The sequence below is a fragment of the Schistocerca cancellata genome, chromosome 5, assembly GCF_023864275.1.
Source record: "Schistocerca cancellata isolate TAMUIC-IGC-003103 chromosome 5, iqSchCanc2.1, whole genome shotgun sequence".
Classification (NCBI taxonomy): Eukaryota; Metazoa; Arthropoda; class Insecta; order Orthoptera; family Acrididae; genus Schistocerca; species Schistocerca cancellata.
This window is the reverse complement of record NC_064630.1, coordinates 764,224,979-764,243,172: the sequence shown is the minus strand read 5'-3', so window position 1 is coordinate 764,243,172 and position 18,194 is coordinate 764,224,979. Positions and strand designations below refer to the sequence as shown.

Here is an 18,194-nt window from a genome sequence, read left to right as displayed (position 1 = left end):
ACATGTTCATACCTGGTTCGTATCACCAAGAAATCAGTCTCAGGCACTTTATGTTCATAAATTGGAGCCCGATACATATTGTTTTCAACAGCCTGCAAGGACTGTCCAGGTGGTAACTGTCCTAAAAATGGTGATGTGTGGGCATATGCAATTTCACCATACCGATATTCTTGTGGCCCTTGATCTTTCCCAGCCTTTCGCTTGTAGTAGTTCTTCACTTTTGAACACATTCCCACCTATTTGTCAACAAATAAAAGGAATTGTGAACCTACTGTAAAGGGGAACAAACATAAATCTTATTTCTACTGTAATTACAGTTGGGCCATTACACATACTAAAAAAAGATAATCAGTACTAACAGCAACAAATTAGACATACCTGATTGATGAGTGGAGGATGTTCTTCACAAAACTCAATAAGAACAAGATCACCATCACGACCAGTGAGATCCTCGGGAGTTCTCATGAAAAACACATCACCCCCACCAGAAGCAGCCCTTTCTTGTTCTCTTTGCTGAAATAAAGAAATATCACCTTAAAATTATACTGTTCACATTTCAGGAAGGACACTAAAAAGTGTGTGTGTGTGTGTGTGTGGGGGGGGGGGGGGGGAGAGAGAGAGAGAGAGAGAGAGAGAGAGAGAGAGAGAGAGAGAGAGAGAGAGAATACAACAGCAGGGTGGAGACATTCTGTGTTACTTCTAATTACCTCACTTCAGACAAATATGGCTGACAACTGCATCTTACATAACTAAGCAATTCAGGTTTTGCCATTTCAAACATGAATTAAACAAGAGTGAAAGCATTAAGAATTTATGATGCAGTTTTTGGGAACTTTCTCTTCCCCATCCTACAGTTTTTCATTGGGTTTTTGGAATTTTAAAGAGAGAGAACTTCATTCAAAGATGAAGAAAGGCAGCAACGTAGGAAAACAGTCCCAGAAAGCCAATGAGAGTCTTTCAAGGACATCAGAGTGACAATACAAATACGGTCTGGAGAGCTCTGCCAGAATTGAAATAATTTCAGAGTAAAGAAAACAACTCGCCAAACAGTGGGAGCATCAAGTCCTTAACAAGTGTACACAAAAGAATGAAACTTTCCTAGCTTCTGGACAAATTATTTTTCGAGACAGAATACACACAAGTCGGCAGGAAGACAGGGTAAGGAGGGGTGTCATGTGTGGTTGATCTGGAGAGAAGAGCTTGAAGTGGGCAAGACAGGAATACAAGAGGAAGAAGCAGCAGATGTAGTAGTAGTAGTAGAGGGGTTTTTGGGCGCACGACAGCAAGGTCTTCAGCACCCGTTCAGTAACATAGTGAGACGGGTGTCAAGAAAAATCCCGGAACAGGAATATAAAACGGATCATAAAACACGGGAAACAATCGTTGAAAAATATGTGATCACCCACACCACAGCGTGGGATGAAGCAGGGTGTCAGCAGTAAAACATGGACAACACAGGAAGAAAATGGAGGAGGGAGCTAAAACAATGTAGCAGATGGAAGTGGCTGGCTGACCGCAAGGAAAAAAGGGAGGAGTCAGCCACTCTGCAATACACTAAAACCTCCAGCCTAAAAGTTTAGGCCAGAGTCCAGACACATCACAAAACTTAAAAACCCTAGACACACACATCTCATCGTTAGCTAAAACACAAGGCAGATCCCCATCAACTAGTGCTTCTGCCCTTGCATCACGGTATAAAATGCATCACGGTATAAAATGTGCCGGACAGAGATGTGTACACCACAAGCATCACAAAACGGAGGATCCTCCCGCCGTAATAAAAAGCTATGTGTGAGAGGACAGTGCCCGATCCGAAGACATGTGAGGGTCACCTCTTCCTGCCTGAGCAACCGACAGGAGGAACGCCACGGCCGAGTGGTTGACTTTACCAACTGCAGTTTATTGGCCGTCACCGCCAGCCATTCGTCCTCCCACAACTCCATGCACTTCCTATGGAGTGTACAGATGACAGACTGCAAGGGGATAGGACACTGGACCACATCCTGCTCTCTGCAGGCCTCCTTGGCAGCCTGATCGGCCTGTTCATTGCCCCATATTCCGACATGACCAGGCACCCAACAGAAGGATACCTCTTTACCCCACCGTTGGAGCAAGTACAGTTGGTCATACATCAGCTGGACCATCTCCTCAGTCGGGTACAGGTTCTGCAGTGATTGTAAGGCACTAAGAGAATCGGAGCAGAGAAGAAATCGATCGCCCCGAACACGATTCATCTGCTCCAGTGTCTTCAGAGATCGCGTGGAGCTCCACTGCGAAAACGGTATATTCAGCAGGGAGGCGAATCCGGGTAACATGATCAGGGAACACCACAGAACAGCCAAGGAAATTCTCCTGTTTGGAGCCATCAGTGTAAACGACAGTGAAACCGTGATGCATATCTAAAATGTTAAAAAACAGAGATTGGAATGTAAATTCTGGTGTGCTATCTTTCTTAAAATTAGTCAAATCTAAAATAAGTTTGGGTCTCTGGTGGAGCCAAGGTGGAGATCTGCTCCAACTGTGACGTAAAACACGAAGACCAGCCACAGACATCGCAGCGAGGCAATCCTGTGCGCGAATCCCATAGGGCTGCATAGCACGTTGCTGGTTATGAAATAACCGTGCCAGAGGAGGCTGAGCAACGGTATGGTATGCAGGTGTGTATGGTGTGGACAAAGTTTTATACGCCTGGCGTACTGTAAGTAGCCGTCGCCTCATATGAAGTGGCGGTTCACCAGCCTCTGCACAGAGGCTTTGTATGGGGCTAGTTCGAAATGTTCCAGTGGCCAACCGGAGCCCTTCATGGTGCACAACGTCCAACATCTTTAAGTAAGAAGGCCTCGCAGACCCATACACCGTGCACCCATAATTGAGCCGAGATCGCACAAATGCCCTGTAAAACTGGAGCAGACAAGTCCTGTCAGCTCTCCATGTACTGTGGCTAAGACATTTTGAAATACTTAAAGCCTGAAGCAACCGCCGTTTCAGGTCTTTAAGATGAGGTAATCATGTAAGCTTCAAGTCAAAAATGAGCCCCAGAAATCTCACCATGTCTTTAAAAGTAAGAGTAGTGTTCCTCATCTTCAACTCAGGAAAGGTTAAAATCGAACAAGAACGGTGAAAAAGAACACATACAGACTTCTCGGTGGAAAACATAAAACCACTCTTCTGCGCCCAGTCATCCAAACGCCTAATAGTACGTTGCAACCGACGCGTTGTTGTTGCAAGGCTTGAAGAAGAGAAAAACAAAGAGAAATCATCCACAAACAAAGAACACTGGACAGAACTTTTCACTATTGACGTAATGCTACTAATAGCGACGGTAAAGAGAGTCGCACTTAAAACGCTACCCTGAGGGACACCGTTCCCCTGCTCAAAGTGAGCAGACAGGACGTCACCAATTCGGTATCTAAAATATCGTGGCGAAAGGAAAGACTGAATAAAAAGAGGAAGACAACCACGAAAACCCCATTTGTGAAGCTGCTCCAGAATGAGATGCCTCCAAGTGGTATTGTAGGCCTTCTCGATGTCGAAAAATACACCTAGAAGGTGATGACGGTGTAGGAAAGCTTGTTGTATAGCTGCCTCCAGGAGGGCAAGGTTATCGAAGGTGGAACGAAACCTCCTGAACCCACACTGAAAGCGACTAAGGAGTTGCCGGGATTCTAACATCCAGACAAGGCGGCGGTTGACCATCCGCTCCAAGGTCTTTCCCATGCAACTAGTGAGGGCAACACTATGGTAGCTACTTGGGCTCATGCGGTCTTTCCCAGGTTTAAAAAAAGGAATTAAAACTGCCTCATGCCACGCGTCAGGAAAGTGACCCGACGCCCAAATGGCATTAAGAAGTGCGAGGAGGACTTCTTTGTTGCGCATTGTGAGGTGCCATAGCATACTGTAATGGATCCTGTCAGGACCAGGGGATGTGTCACAAGCTACAGACAATGCAGAATCCAGCTCCCACATAGAAAATGGGCAGTTGTAAACTTCATGAGAGGTGGACTGGAAGGCCAGACTACATCTCTCAGCAACCGCTCTATGGCGCTGGAAACCTGGATCCTGACTGGTTGTTGCAGTAAATGTGGCAAAATACGCTGCCATAGTCTGGGCAATGTCTCGCGGATCCTTGTGGAGAGTGCCGTTATTCATTACAGCAGCTATGGGACACCTCCCTCCTCTGCCAGAAATTCTCCTGATGATCTCCCACACAATGGAACTTTTGGTGGAACGATTAATGGTGTTCAGGAACTTTTGCCACGACCTCTTCTTGCTCTCACGAATAATGCGGCGACATCTTGCCCTCGCCACCCGAAAGGCTGCAAGATTCTCAGCAGTCGGCCGACACTGGAACCAAAGCAGAGCCGCATGCCTGGTCCTGATTGCAGAACGGCATTCGGCACTCCACCAAGGGACAGGTGGCCTCTTCCGGTGGCCTGTGGACTGTGGAATGGATGCTGCAGCAGCATGGTGGACCGTGTTGGTAATATTATCCACCCATGCTTCAAAATTCACACAGTGTTCAAACTGGGCCAACTGGCTATAAAATGTCCAATCGGCTCCACTGAGCACCCATCGTGGTGGTCTCCTTTCAGGACCCACGTGATCTAGCAGGTGAATCCCGATTGGGAAATGAGCACTGCCGTGCAAGTCAGCGTCCACTTCCCAATGAGCACTCGTGGCAAGAGCTAGAGAGCAAAGCGAGAGATCAATGGCAGAGAACGACCCAGTCGCCATGCAGAAATGAGTGCTCTGTCCTCCATTGAGCAAGTAGGCACAGGATGACAGGAGAAGCTTCTCAATTGCTCTACCCCTGGTACACGTAATTGCAGAGCCCCAAAGCACATTGTGGGCATTAAAATCACCACAAATAATGAATGGCTGGGGGAGCTGTGTAAGAAGGTCGGTGAAGGCTGCTTCATCAAGTACATCATGTGGGGGCAAGTAAAGCGAACATACAGTCAATGGATGACGCACGTGCACGGACACAGCGACAGCCTGTAAAGTCGTCATAAGTGAGAGGGTCAAGGAGTGGTAGTCCATCCTGAAGAAAATACCTACGCCTCCTCTAGCTCTCTCTCCACGCAGGTCGTCCTTTTTGTGGAGTGTATTGCCGCGTAGCTCAGGGGAGTAAGAGGGATGGAAATAAGTCTCCTGGAGACATAGACACAGTGGTCTACTCTGTGATAGTAGACGAAGTTCCTCCACATGCGTCCTGAACCCTTGCAAGTTGCACTGAAGTATGGGAGCCATCTATGATGGGGGTAGCACCTTCATCCTGTCTCTCCGATGGGGCGGGGAGACCGCAGCAGGTGGAGGGGCAGGCGTGGGGCGAGATGACTGCCCCACACATACATCGTATTCCATCAACTCTGGGGAAGAGTCAGATGAAGCCTCACGTAAAACAACATCTACATGACCCGCTGTTGCTGCTGTACGGGAGCTTTCTGCAGTTTGGTGGGCTTTGGGGGAGCTGATGTGGGAGTGGTAATGGCTGTACTGGGCTTCGGAACATCCTCAGCTGTTGGAGGCGCCAGGGGCTGGCCCAAGTTCGCCACTGTACCTTTGTCTGCCGTTCGAGTAGGGGCTACTGATTGTGAAACACTGGCTGCATTGCAAGTGCACTGACGGCTGCAGGTATCAGTGCCAACACTCACCACCTCTGTCTGCGTTGAGGCATCGACTTTTGGAGTATGCTTCTGAACCAGGGATGCAAAAGCTGTAGCAAATGTGGGAGGTTGCATTGACTTATAGATCTTCTTGGCCTCACCATAGGGGATACGCTTGGTTGTTTTTATTTCCTGGACTTTGCGTTCCTCTTAATATATTCAGCAGTCCCTACTCCAAACAGGGTGGTTCCCAGAGCAATTGATACATTTGGCTGGAGAGGAGCAACCAACTCCTTCATGAGCAGCCTTACCACAGTTGCCACAAGTCACTTCACCTTTGCATCCTAAGGTGGTATGCCCAAAACGCTGGCATTTGAAACAGCGCATTGGGGTCGGGAAATAAGGCCTCACACTAAGGCGAAGGAAGCCAGCTTTAACATGTTCAGGAAGGTTCATGCTACTGAAGGTCAGAATAAAGGAGTCAGATTTGACAAGATTGCCATCAACCCTCCTCATGATATGTTGGACATCAACTATACCTTCCGGAGCCCACTCACGTTGCAGTTCTTCCTTGGGAATGTCAACTAGATCCCGGAATGTCACAACCTCTTTGCTGCAGTTCAAGGTGCTGTGCAGTTCAGTGTCTATGGCATACTCTCCAAGGCATTTAGCAGACTGGAGGTTAGTTGCTTGCTGGGAAATGGAAGTTTCCACTAGCAAGGTCCCATTACGTAAGCGCTTCACCGATTTTAAGGAGCCACAGATTCCCTCCAAACCCTTTTGTATATAGAAGGGCGAAACCTTCTCCAAACTACCCTCCTTCCGTTTCACAATGAGAAACACATTCGGGTTACCAGAATGCATTCTGTTACTTAAGACTCGACTTGTCAAAGAGGTGCTGGAGTCAGGGGGACTGACTGCACGAGCCCTCTAAAGAGACTGGATGTTAGAACCATCCAGCAGCCCACCCTTTCCGCTGGGAGGAAGAAAAGAGGATTTCGAAGGATCCATCTCGGTCCCACAAGCAGCTAGGGAACTAGAAGTCCACCTAGACAGAGCCCCACATGCCTAGGTAAGCCTTATACAACTGGGGTGTGGCAGGTGCCCCAGAGGTTGCCCGCTGGCGACTGTTCCACCCCAACAGCCATGCATCTTATAGGCGCGCAGCACACCGTTAGATTGAGGGGTTTTTATAGAGGTTTACCTTCCTCGCAATCCAGGCAGTCAAGCCAAGATTACCATTCCCCGCAGCACACAACGTTCCACCGCCGCACCATACGGTGGTCGCTGAAGCATGTCCAGGGGTTACGGTGACAGGAGACTGGCGGCGCTGACCAGTCCCCAGCTCAGGACCCCGAGGTCGCCAAGCCCGTACTCAGCAAATGCAGGGGGACTGGAACTGGTGCATGTTGACAATGAAGTGTGGGAGTGTATTGAGATGAGGTGGCATAACAGAGGAAGGGGAGACTGTTCTTAAGAGGGTATGGGGGCAAGGAATCAGCAGAGGTGAAGTAGCAGTATAGGCTCGAAAAAGTATTCATCCTTAAGGTAGAAAAGTTTTGTTCTTTTATGTATGCTTGCCAAGGACTCAATGCTTCCACTATTCAAATCGTCAACATAGACTGCTTTGCTGGCTTTGAACAAAACACTGCACGGTTATCTTTGTTGTCAGGAACTTTCACCTTCACAGGTGGTACAACACTCTCTGACAGATGAGTAAAAGAATGATTGTGTAAAGTTGGCTCAAAATTACTTCAGAACTGAAGTTCAGCAGGAGCACCTGGAAGAGCAGAGCACAGGCGCCTTCCCCACACAGTATGCAGACATACTCTTCCATTTCATTCAACTCACCCAGACAGACATAGCATTAATGTGTTCCAGAACAGATGCATTATACTTTCATTTCAGTTTTGTTTACAGCAACAAATTATTAAGAAAATACACAGATAATTTACAAAAGTGCATTTTCTTATGATGTTACCAAATTTTCAACTTGTGGGAAACATTTTTGTTTTTAATTTAGGTGAATACATAATGCACACAAAATATTCAAAAAACATTACATTTTCATCTATTCCAAACCAGAACTCTCTCCGGGTTTCCTATCATGAGATAATTTCAGTCAAGTCTGACACACTATGGTCCAATTGTGCATCAAATACTAAGTGGTCACCCACACCATTTTGTTATGACAGAAATATCTCTAGGTTTATAATGAACCTGTTATTAAGTTTTGTTACCTGCATTCTTATTTCTAACATAACAAAAAATAAGATTTATGCATGCTTATTGAGGTGAGAAAACATATTTTATATAGACCAACTGGTATTGGGAGAAAGAATAAAAGTGCTACTAAAAATAATGTCCAAGTATTGCAGCAAAGTCAATGTAAACAGTAACATTTATTTTGCGTGATGCAGACTAAATTAGGTTTGTTAAAACTTAAGAAAATATTTTGTCATGTAACCCAGCTACCTACCGCTACAAACTTTGCACTTCAAACACGCAACTGTATCCTCTTGTCCATATGATAGGTGATGGAAATATCACTATTTAGTGAAGTAACTGTATTCTCCACTGAATGTTTCAAAACAGCTTGATACTGTCATGCTCTTTCTATGATGTTCTGTGTTTGTTTGACACCTTTCTTTTGGTCTTTTGGGTTGATGTTCCTAACAGTTTCTTTTGCAAGGGCTTCAACTGCAGAAATAGTAAGGTCCACACAATGCAACTTTTAAATTGGGCCCTATTAAGTCTCCAGGGTTGAAATGGCAATGGTAAGATGGTAGCCTAATGACTGTATGTCCATATGTTTTTTGCAAACTCATCAATTTTGTACATGGTAAACTGTGGCGTTTGCCTACCTGTTAACTCGTCAATTCTGGAAAATTTCATTTCTTATTGGGCCACTGACTCTTTTCCACTCAGTCTTCGTGCTTTTGATGTTGTATTTGTCTGTAGTGTTTCCTTTTCTTTGATTTTGTTTAGCTTGTACAGTTGCTGTTTTAGTTTTCTTGTGTTGTTTGGTAGCTGATGTATGTGGTTTGTCTGAGAGAGATTACAAGCTCCATCTTTTTACGATTATCATTTGTATCAAGATTACGACACTGAAGTCAAGTTCCCCTTTCACTTTGCCATAGTAGGGGCCTTGTCAAAAACAACTGAATGGTAAGGAGCATTATCTACAATCATTGACAAGTTTCCCAAATTTGGGAATAATGATTCTACAAGCCCCTTACTAAATGTAACATGCCTCATTTCTTCATAATAATCTTCTTTGATTTGAAAAGCAGGAGACAGTTTTGGAGGAAACCTTGTAAGGTGCCTGCATAAAGAAGAACAAGTCTGCTCTCCTTGCCAGAAGCCACTGCTATTGATCGTTTAGTTGTGTCGTCTGCCCAGTCATGCTTCACAACATGCCCATAACACACCCAAATTTTCACACTGTTGTGGAGCCATGGTCACATAAAACATTTTGAAAGATATAACTGCCATTTGATTGTACAATAGGTTTTATTCCACACTCTAGATTTCAGCCTTAGGCCCTTATCAAGTGTTACAACTGCAACAGATTAAAGCACAATAAAAGCACAAGTATCAGAAAAATAGCAGGGCAAGCAATTAAATTAGCATATGGGCTGTATGATTTTATCTATTACTTACATATAAAAAATCATTACACTTGAGTAGAACACAAGTCATTGTCACTACATGTATCTTTGATTATATAAACCAATTTTGTCAAAAGTAAATGTGGGAACATTTGTGTGGCAGGCTAATTTACTGGCAATTAGCATGACTTCTTCACTTGATGTGGTCGTAGAATAAAATAGATGAGCAAATCACTTTGTTACACTGCATCTAAGCAGCTACTGACATAAAAGTAACTGAAACGATCATCAAAGACCTTTATAAAGGCATCCCAGTTTGCAATGCAACTTTTAAATTGGGCCCCTATTAACTCTCCTCGGTTGAAATGGCAATAGTAAGATGGTAGCCTAATGACTGTATGTCCAAGCAAAGTGTTTAACACTATTTTGGCAGTCAAGAGAAAACTGCTTTTGTGGGTGTAGCATACATAGTTCCACATAGTCGGCGCGTACACAACTTTCCCACTAGCTCGCGCCCCGTTAAGCACAACAGCGCAGGTGCAGCGCTCGTCCATTCCGCTCTACGAGATGGCGCTGCCATAAAGACGGACCAAATTCTGCTTCCGCCGATCCGTGTATTAATATGTAATGCAGCCAATGAGATTGCTGCTAACGTAGAACCTTTTCTCCTCGCGGATCACACTTGCACAGTGATACCTGAACGCTCGAGGTATTATAACGAGTGTACAGACCTCCGATTAGTCAGTCTGCATTAGTCTATAGTCAAGTTTCAGTCTGCGCCTAATAAGATTATCATATTCCTATACATAGCCATGAAGAGACATGTATAGACACTTTGTCAAGTATCAGAGATATGTGAGAATAAGATTAATGTACCAAGACCAAAGGAACTTCAGATTGTCAGTTGTAAACAGCATCCAGAATCAAGTTACGTAATGTCTATATTTTTTATTATTTTAATAAATGTGTGTGAAAATTAATCAAGTTCTGTTTAAAGTTGGTCACCGTCAATCTGCCCCTCTAAGCGTGCAAGTGGCATTTCTATCGTCTGACCTAACGGCAGAAGATAAACACGCCACAATAAGACCACGAGACATATTGCTGACACTCGCCTACTTCATTAGAGCGACAAGTCAAATAATCTGATGGTGTGCGCACCGAAGGTCTTACAGTACGCACACCACAGTGGGCAAAGCAACTGCCAGAAATGTCGTGTGTACACTTCCCGAGCGTTGCACTAATTGTTAGTGTAAACAATTTGGAACAGTAGAGGCTCAAAGGACATTTAGATGGGTTTGTAATGGTGCTACAGTCTCTTGTGAAAGCATTTTTGATAGTAGATTTGAGGACCTAAACTGACTGGAATGCGATGACAACCTTTTTGTGACTCCTTTTGCAGTTAATGTTGAAAATGTGCCTTCTGAAATTCAATTGGAAAACACTGACTTTCAATGCAATCGTGTGCTGAAGGAGAAGTTTCACACTGCAGAAACCTCGGAAAGCTTCTACAAATATTTCCCACATGAACAGTGTGCATTGTTATTTAAAATAGCTGATCGTGTGTATAGTTTTTTTTGGAACAATATAGCTGTGTGAAAGTGTTTTAGATGTAATGAAACTGACAAATCAAACCTTAGGAATAGTCTTACTGATTTTCATCTAACTGGTGCAGTGCACCTAATGAGCAGTAATTTCACACCAAATATCGAGATGCTAGTTCAAAATCATTGTAAAAACATCCAGGATGATGTAAATTAATGCCTATGTCCTATTTGTACATAGAACTCCTCCTCTGAACTACACACTTCGGTGTAAGTGTAATGTAACATTTACAATACCAATGTGTTCATTTCTTAATCCTTTATGTCTGTATCCTATTTGTGGCCATGACAGTAGAATGTGTTACATGGTTCGAAACTGTGTTTCATCCGTACATGGCCAACTGTTGCATGGCACAGGATACACAAACACCGGGTAAGCACCTTTTACCCGTTAGCTTGTCCATACTCAGCTGTGTGCGTGAAGCACTCTCACAGCGCCATGGTTGCCCCCCCCCCCCCCCCTCATGGAGTGTGCATACCCAAGCAGCCAGCCACATCCGACACCCGCACAGCTCTGTTACCTTCACAGCTGCTCAGTGTTGTCCTCACAGCTAATGGTGTCCACGGGCAACCATGCAGGCAGCTCTCATGCCCACCCATGTTCTACACAAAGGGCAAAAATTTTTAATATGCTCATACGCTGCATTATTATCGGACCACAGTTTCACACATAGAGTATCTTTTATTGTATCACAGCTACCTAAAAAAAAAAAAAAACTCGGACAAATAGTATTAAAATTATTTGAGGCCGGCCAGTGTGGCCGTGCGGTTCTAGGCACTTCAGTCTGGAACCGCACGACTGCTATGGTCGCAGGTTCAAATCCTGCCTCGGGCATAAATGTGTGTGATGTACTTAGGTTAGTTAGGTTTAAGTAGTTCTAAGTTCTAGGGGACTGATGACCACAGATGTTAAGTCCCACAGTGCTCAGAGCCAATTATTTGAGTTTCTATAAAGACAGTGTGGGTAGACAATACTGACTATGAACTAATACAGTTAATACTGGCAATATGATGATGATAATAATAATAATAATAATAATAATAATAATAATAATAATAGTAACAACAACAATGATACTGGCAGACATAAAAAGAATTTATAGGTGTATGAAATAGATATTATCTGATATGGCGAGTTCTGGGGAAGGGAAATTCATAGGCACTGCACTAACTAAGAATACTGGGAAACGAGGAAGATCTAGTTGGAAAGAAGGATGTGCACGGTCAGTGAGTGCGTACAGGGACAATAGTAGTCATTATTTTTGCTTCACTAAATATGTCAGTAAATGTCTACTGAAGGTGGAGATGTTATTCAGTTCTCTGATATAATGTGAGAAGTTATTCCACAGTGGGACTCCCGCAACTGAAAAGAACTTCAAGAAAGTGGCTGAACGATGGAGTGAAACAGAAAGAATGTTACTCTGATGAGAACAGGTGTTTCTGCCTTGTTGTTCACACAAGAGCATTAAGGTTGAGAAGGGATGGAGGGGCAGTGTATATTGATAAGATTTGAAAAGACAAAGAGTATGGAAATCTCTGTGCTCGTCTGCACACAGCCAGGAGAGCTGTGCATATGATGGTAAAATATGATCAAAGAGTCAAACACCACAGATATATCAAATACAGGCATTCATAACTATTTCCAAGCACTGTGAGTTTACCTGAGAAAGACTTTGCAGGATAACATTGCTGTAAATCAATATTTGGAAGTAAAGGTGTTTGTACATGTGCCTTTTCAGGTCCAGAGGTAAGAGCTTTTTATTTTTGTGGGGCATGGAGAGATTCTGATGCCTTCTTGTACATCGCAGTTATGTGCTCAGCCCAATTTAGATTTTCATCTATTATTACTCATAGACTCTTTTCTGAGGGAGAGAAGTTGATATCTGTCCCAATTAGGATTAAATATGGTAGCATTCGCAGTATTTCAGGCTAATGAACCTAGAATTTTATATCTGGCAATAATGCCAAAGCAAGGTAGTTTCCAACATAATGAGCAAAATGTTATGCTACAACTGTTCTCAAGATGGCAACTGTATATTATCATATCTACACCCATACCGTGTATGGCACTGTGAATTGCATGGCAGAGGGTACTTCCTACTATACTTTCTATTAGGGCTTCTTCCCATTCCATTTGCACATGGTACATGGAAAGAATGATTATTTATATGCCTCTGTACAGCATGTACTTTGTTTAATCCTATCTTTGTGTCCCTATGCGCAATACAAAGGGACTGCAGTGTGTTTGTAAATTTGTCATTCAACGTTGGTTCTTATCCTTTATTAATTAATGAGACTTTGCTCATAACCTAATGGTTACTGTAACCATTTCATTTGTTAGTTGTCATATACAATAGTTAAGATTGAGGCAGCACCACTAGTACAGTGGCAGGAGGAACAAGACTTTTGGTCAGGCGATTACAGGGTTATAAATACAAAATCAAATAGGGGTAATGCAGGAGTAGGTTTAATAATGAGTAAAAAAAATAGGAGTGCGGGTTAGCTACTACAAACAGCATAGTGAACGCATTATTGTGGCCAAGATAGACACAAAGCCCATGCCTACTACAGTAGTACAAGTTTATATGCCAACTACCTCTGCAGATGATGAAGAAATAGATGAAATGTATGACGAGATAAAAGAAATTATTCAGGTAGTGAAGGGAGATGAAAATTTAATAGTCATGGGTGACTGGAATTCGTCAGTAGGAAAAGGGAGAGAAGGAAACATAGTAGGTGAATATGGATTGGGGGGAAGGAATGAAAGAGGAAGCCGCCTTGTAGAATTTTGCACAGAGCATAACTTAATCATAGCCAACACTTGGTTCAAGAATCATAAAAGAAGGTTGTATACCTGGAAGAAACCTGGAGATACTAAAAGGTATCAGATAGATTATATAATGGTAAGACAGAGATTTAGGAACAAGGTTTTAAACTGTAAGACATTTCCTGGGGCAGATGTGGATTCTGACCACAATCTATTGGTTATGAACTGCAGATTGAAACTGAAGAAACTGCAAAAAGGTGGGAATTTAAAGAGATGGGACCTGGATAAACTGAAAAAACCAGAGGTTGTAGAGAGTTTCAGGGAGAGCATAAGGGAACAATTGACAGGAATGGGGGAAAGAAATACAGTAGAAGAAGAATGGCTAGCTCTGAGGGATGAAATAGTGAAGGCAGCAGAGGACCAAGTAGGTAAGAAGACGAGGGCTAATAGAAATCCTTGGGTAACAGAAGAAATATTGAATTTAATTGATGAAAGGAGAAAATATAAAAATGCAGTAAATGAAGCAGGCAAAAAGGAATACAAGCGTCTCAAAAATGATATCGACAGGAAGTGCAAAATGGCTAAACAGGGATGGCTAGAGGACAAATGTAAGGATGTAGAGGCTTGTCTCACTAGGGGTAAGATAGATATTGCCTACAGGAAAATTAAAGAGACCTTTGGAGAGAAGAGAACCACTTGTATGAATATCAAGAGCTCAGATGGCAACCCAGTTCTAAGCAAAGAAGGGAAGGCAGAAAGGTGGAAGGAGTATATAGAGGGTTTATACAAGGGCGATGTACTTGAGGACAATATTATGGCAATGGAAGAGGATGTAGATGAAGACGAAATGGGAGATAAGATACTGCGTGAAGAGTTTGACAGAGCACTGAAAGACCTGAGTCGAAACAAGGCCCCGGGAGCAGACAACATTCCATTTGAATTACTGATGGCCTCGGGAGAGCCAGTCCTGACAAAACTCTACCATCTGGTGAGCACGATGTATGAGACAGGCGAAGTGCCCTCAGACTTCAAGAAAAATATAATAATTCCAATCCCAAAGAAAGCAAGTGTTGACAGATGTGAAAATTACCGAACTATCAGTTTAATAAGTCACAGCTGCAAAATACTAACGCGAATTCTTTACAGACGAATAGAAAAACTAGTAGAAGCCGACCTCGGGGAAGATCAGTTTGGATTCCGTAGAAATGTTGGAACACGTGAGGCAATACTGACCTTACGACTTATCTTAGAAGAAAGATTAAGAAAAGGCAAACCTACGTTTCTAGCATTTGTAGACTTAGAGAAAGCTTTTGACAATGTTAACTGGAATACTCTCTTTCAAATTCTGAAGGTGGCAGGGGTAAAATACAGGGAGCGAAAGGCTATTTACAGTTTGTACAGAAACCAGATGGCAGTTATAAGAGTCGAGGGGCATGAAAGGGAAGCAGTGGTTGGGAAGGGAGTAAGACAGGGTTGTAGCCTCTCCCCGATGTTATTCAATCTGTATATTGAGCAAGCAATAAAGGAAAGAAAAGAAAAATTCGGAGTAGGTATTAAAATTCATGGAGAAGAAGTAAAAACTTTGAGGTTCGCCGATGACATTGTAATTCTGTCAGAGACAGCAAAGGACTTGGAAGAGCAGTTGAACGGAATGGACAGTGTCTTGAAAGGAGGATATAAGATGAACATCAACAAAAGCAAAACGAGGATAATGGAATGTAGTCTAATTAAGTCGGGTGATGCTGAGGGAATTAGATTAGGAAATGAGACACTTAAAGTAGTAAAGGAGTTTTGCTATTTAGGGAGTAAAATAACCGATGATGGTCGAAGTAGAGAGGATATAAAATGTAGACTGGCAATGGCAAGGAAAGCGTTTCTCAAGAAGAGGAATTTGTTAACATCGAGTATAGATTTAAGTGTCAGGAAGTCATTTCTGAAAGTATTTGTATGGAGTGTAGCCATGTATGGAAGTGAAACGTGGACGATAACTAGATTGGACAAGAAGAGAATATAAGCTTTCGAAATGTGGTGCTACAGAAGAATGCTGAAGATAAGGTGGGTAGATCACGTAACTAATGAGGAGGTATTGAATAGGATTGGGGAGAAGAGAAGTTTGTGGCACAACTTGACTAGAAGAAGGATTCAGTTGGTAGGACATGTTTTGAGGCATCAAGGGATCACAAATTTAGCATTGGAGGGCAGTGTGGAGGGTAAAAATCGTAGAGGGAGACCCAGAGATGAATACACTAAGCAGATTCAGAAGGATGTAGGTTGCAGTAGATACTGGGAGATGAAGAAGCTTGCACGGGATAGAGTAGCATGGAGAGCTGCATCAAACCAGTCTCAGGACTGAAGACCACAACAACAACAACAACAACAACACTAGTACACCTACAGTCTTGATGACATTTTATGCCTCATGACGAGTAGTGCGTCAAAATCTCAAATATTTCTTGATATTTGTCAGTCCACTCATATTTTTCCTTAGGTTGCAACCCACTGCAACTAACTACATTTACACCATATGTATTGATCTTGCAGTAATGATAGATTTTTCTCTAGCACCTGAGTTAGATGATAAGGCTATGTATGTGCTGATGTACATGTTATACAGGTGACCGAATGTGACACTAACGTATCAAGCACTGGTCTTTATAAGTCTTCTGGAGAGTTCATTGTACTGATTTGAGTCTTTACTCTTCAATGATGTAATAACTGATTCAGTTTCCTCCTTGTTTGTTTCCTGTGTCTGCATACGGCATTAAATAGTTTCATAACTCAGGTGAATGAGTAAGTGCTTCATTATCCACAGAAGAAATGTATCATCCACCATTTGCCCCCGACACAACTTCTACAATTTACCACACATTTTCAATTTTCTCGAGCATTATAAGTGCCGTGCACATAAGAAGGCAGTCACATGGCACATTCTGCATAGACAGAGATGGATAGTACTGTGCAACACTGTTAGTGTGTCCTATGTCTTTGTCTATCACCTCACATTCCAGCCACTGCCTATGCTGGTAATGGGGAACGCTGGGGTAAGCATAAAACCAGACCACTATTTCTGCTTCTAACTTTTTCTAGTGAAATTTCTATGCTTGAAAAACTACCTCTGTTACTTCTTAACATTATGTTTGTCATGTTTGTCTGGTGCCACCCATAATTAACAATACAGTGGTGGAGTAACCTCATCATAAACCTAAACTAATGTGAAAGTCAATGCTTTATGTCCTACACACACGACAAAGTGAATGCTACGGGCTGAAGTGGCAGAATGAGCTATTGGCTGGAGTATCATGTAGTACACTACTACTTGACACTGTGTGTCACCCCCACCATCTGTCTTCTTACGCGCATACTACTGAATATGCTACGTTAGGCTGGCTGACGAAATTTTTTAACACTTTCCAGTACTACCTGTAATAAAATTGTGTAACTAGTCTACCACTGTCCATTCTTTCATACAGCTCCTATTCACCCAAAATGATGTTCTAATGCCACCAGTAACTGAAATTGGTTGCTTTTTTGGCACTGGAATTACAATAGCTATTTTCAGTTAAAATATTGCAATCAAACAAACTGATAAATTTTTATATTATATTTGTCATTCATGTGCCGTATACAGTGTGTAAACTGTGGTCTAATAGCCCAGCCAATGAAGACCAAAAAAAGGTAAAATAATGGAAATAATTCATGTAGTTGCAAACTTATGTACAATGGTAGGAGGGAGTGCCATGAACAACACACTAAAAATCCTGACCAATATAGAGTCAGTGTGGGAATGGAGGTGAATTCAAAAGCCATTTTTGTACATTTTTCCTGAATAACACAAAAACAGTGGCATCTAGTGATTATGTATCCCAGTACAAAATTAAACTACGCTGAATTTCCTAATAAAGATCCTATTCACTCTTTTCTCTAGGACCAATACTTTGCATGTAGAGAGCCAGAGAACACTGAAATTTCATGCAGCATGTGTGAGCTGCAGCCTAGATGATTTTTGAAGACCAATTTGTGGTACTTTCCTGTCTTTATGGAACACAAGTGTCCTCTGCCAAACTGTTCGGCTCAACTTCCTCCACACCTTCGTTGTATGTTGTAATGGTATAGCCCATACCTTCTTTCTCTTCTTTCCTGTGTTTCTCTTGTTGCTCTACAAACCATCGTGCATGCTCTACTTATGAGCACACAACACATGTTTCAACCACGCACACCACACGGCTACATGACCATGCTGATTGTTGGTGCAGCATCTCATGTCCCAAATTACTTCCACCGATATAATTAATCCTGTACCTTCAAATCAATCACTCTTCCAGAGTCACTCACGAGTATTTTCGTGTGTTATTTCCCCTACCTTTCCTGTGCCACATGAACTTGTATCTCATCCTACCAATCCCTCCCCACCCCAAATCCTTCTCCTCTCTCTTCCAGGTTGCATCTACTAACTTCACCTAATCTAGTCACATCTGCTGTCCCCCTTCTTCATACACATCCACCTGCAGGCTTGCAACCCAAGTTACAATCATTTTATACATTCTTCTTTTGTTCTCATTGTGTCTTCACCCCAATTTCATTTGGTTTTCGCCTTTCACTATCAGCCTAT

At 42.8% G+C, this 18,194-nt stretch overlaps 1 protein-coding gene across 2 annotated transcripts in view; it reads right to left on the bottom strand.

Moving 5' to 3' along the window:
• LOC126187614 (transcription initiation factor TFIID subunit 1) overlaps positions 1-18,194 on the bottom strand; it is a 230,779-nt gene that overhangs the window by 108,812 nt on the left and 103,773 nt on the right. For both annotated transcript variants that reach the window (XM_049928806.1, XM_049928807.1), the window contains exons 9-10: positions 379-513; positions 13-236 (exon numbers count right to left, since the gene is read on the bottom strand). In XM_049928806.1, the coding sequence (XP_049784763.1) occupies positions 13-236; positions 379-513 (359 nt within the window). The remainder of the gene's footprint in view (positions 1-12; positions 237-378; positions 514-18,194) is intronic.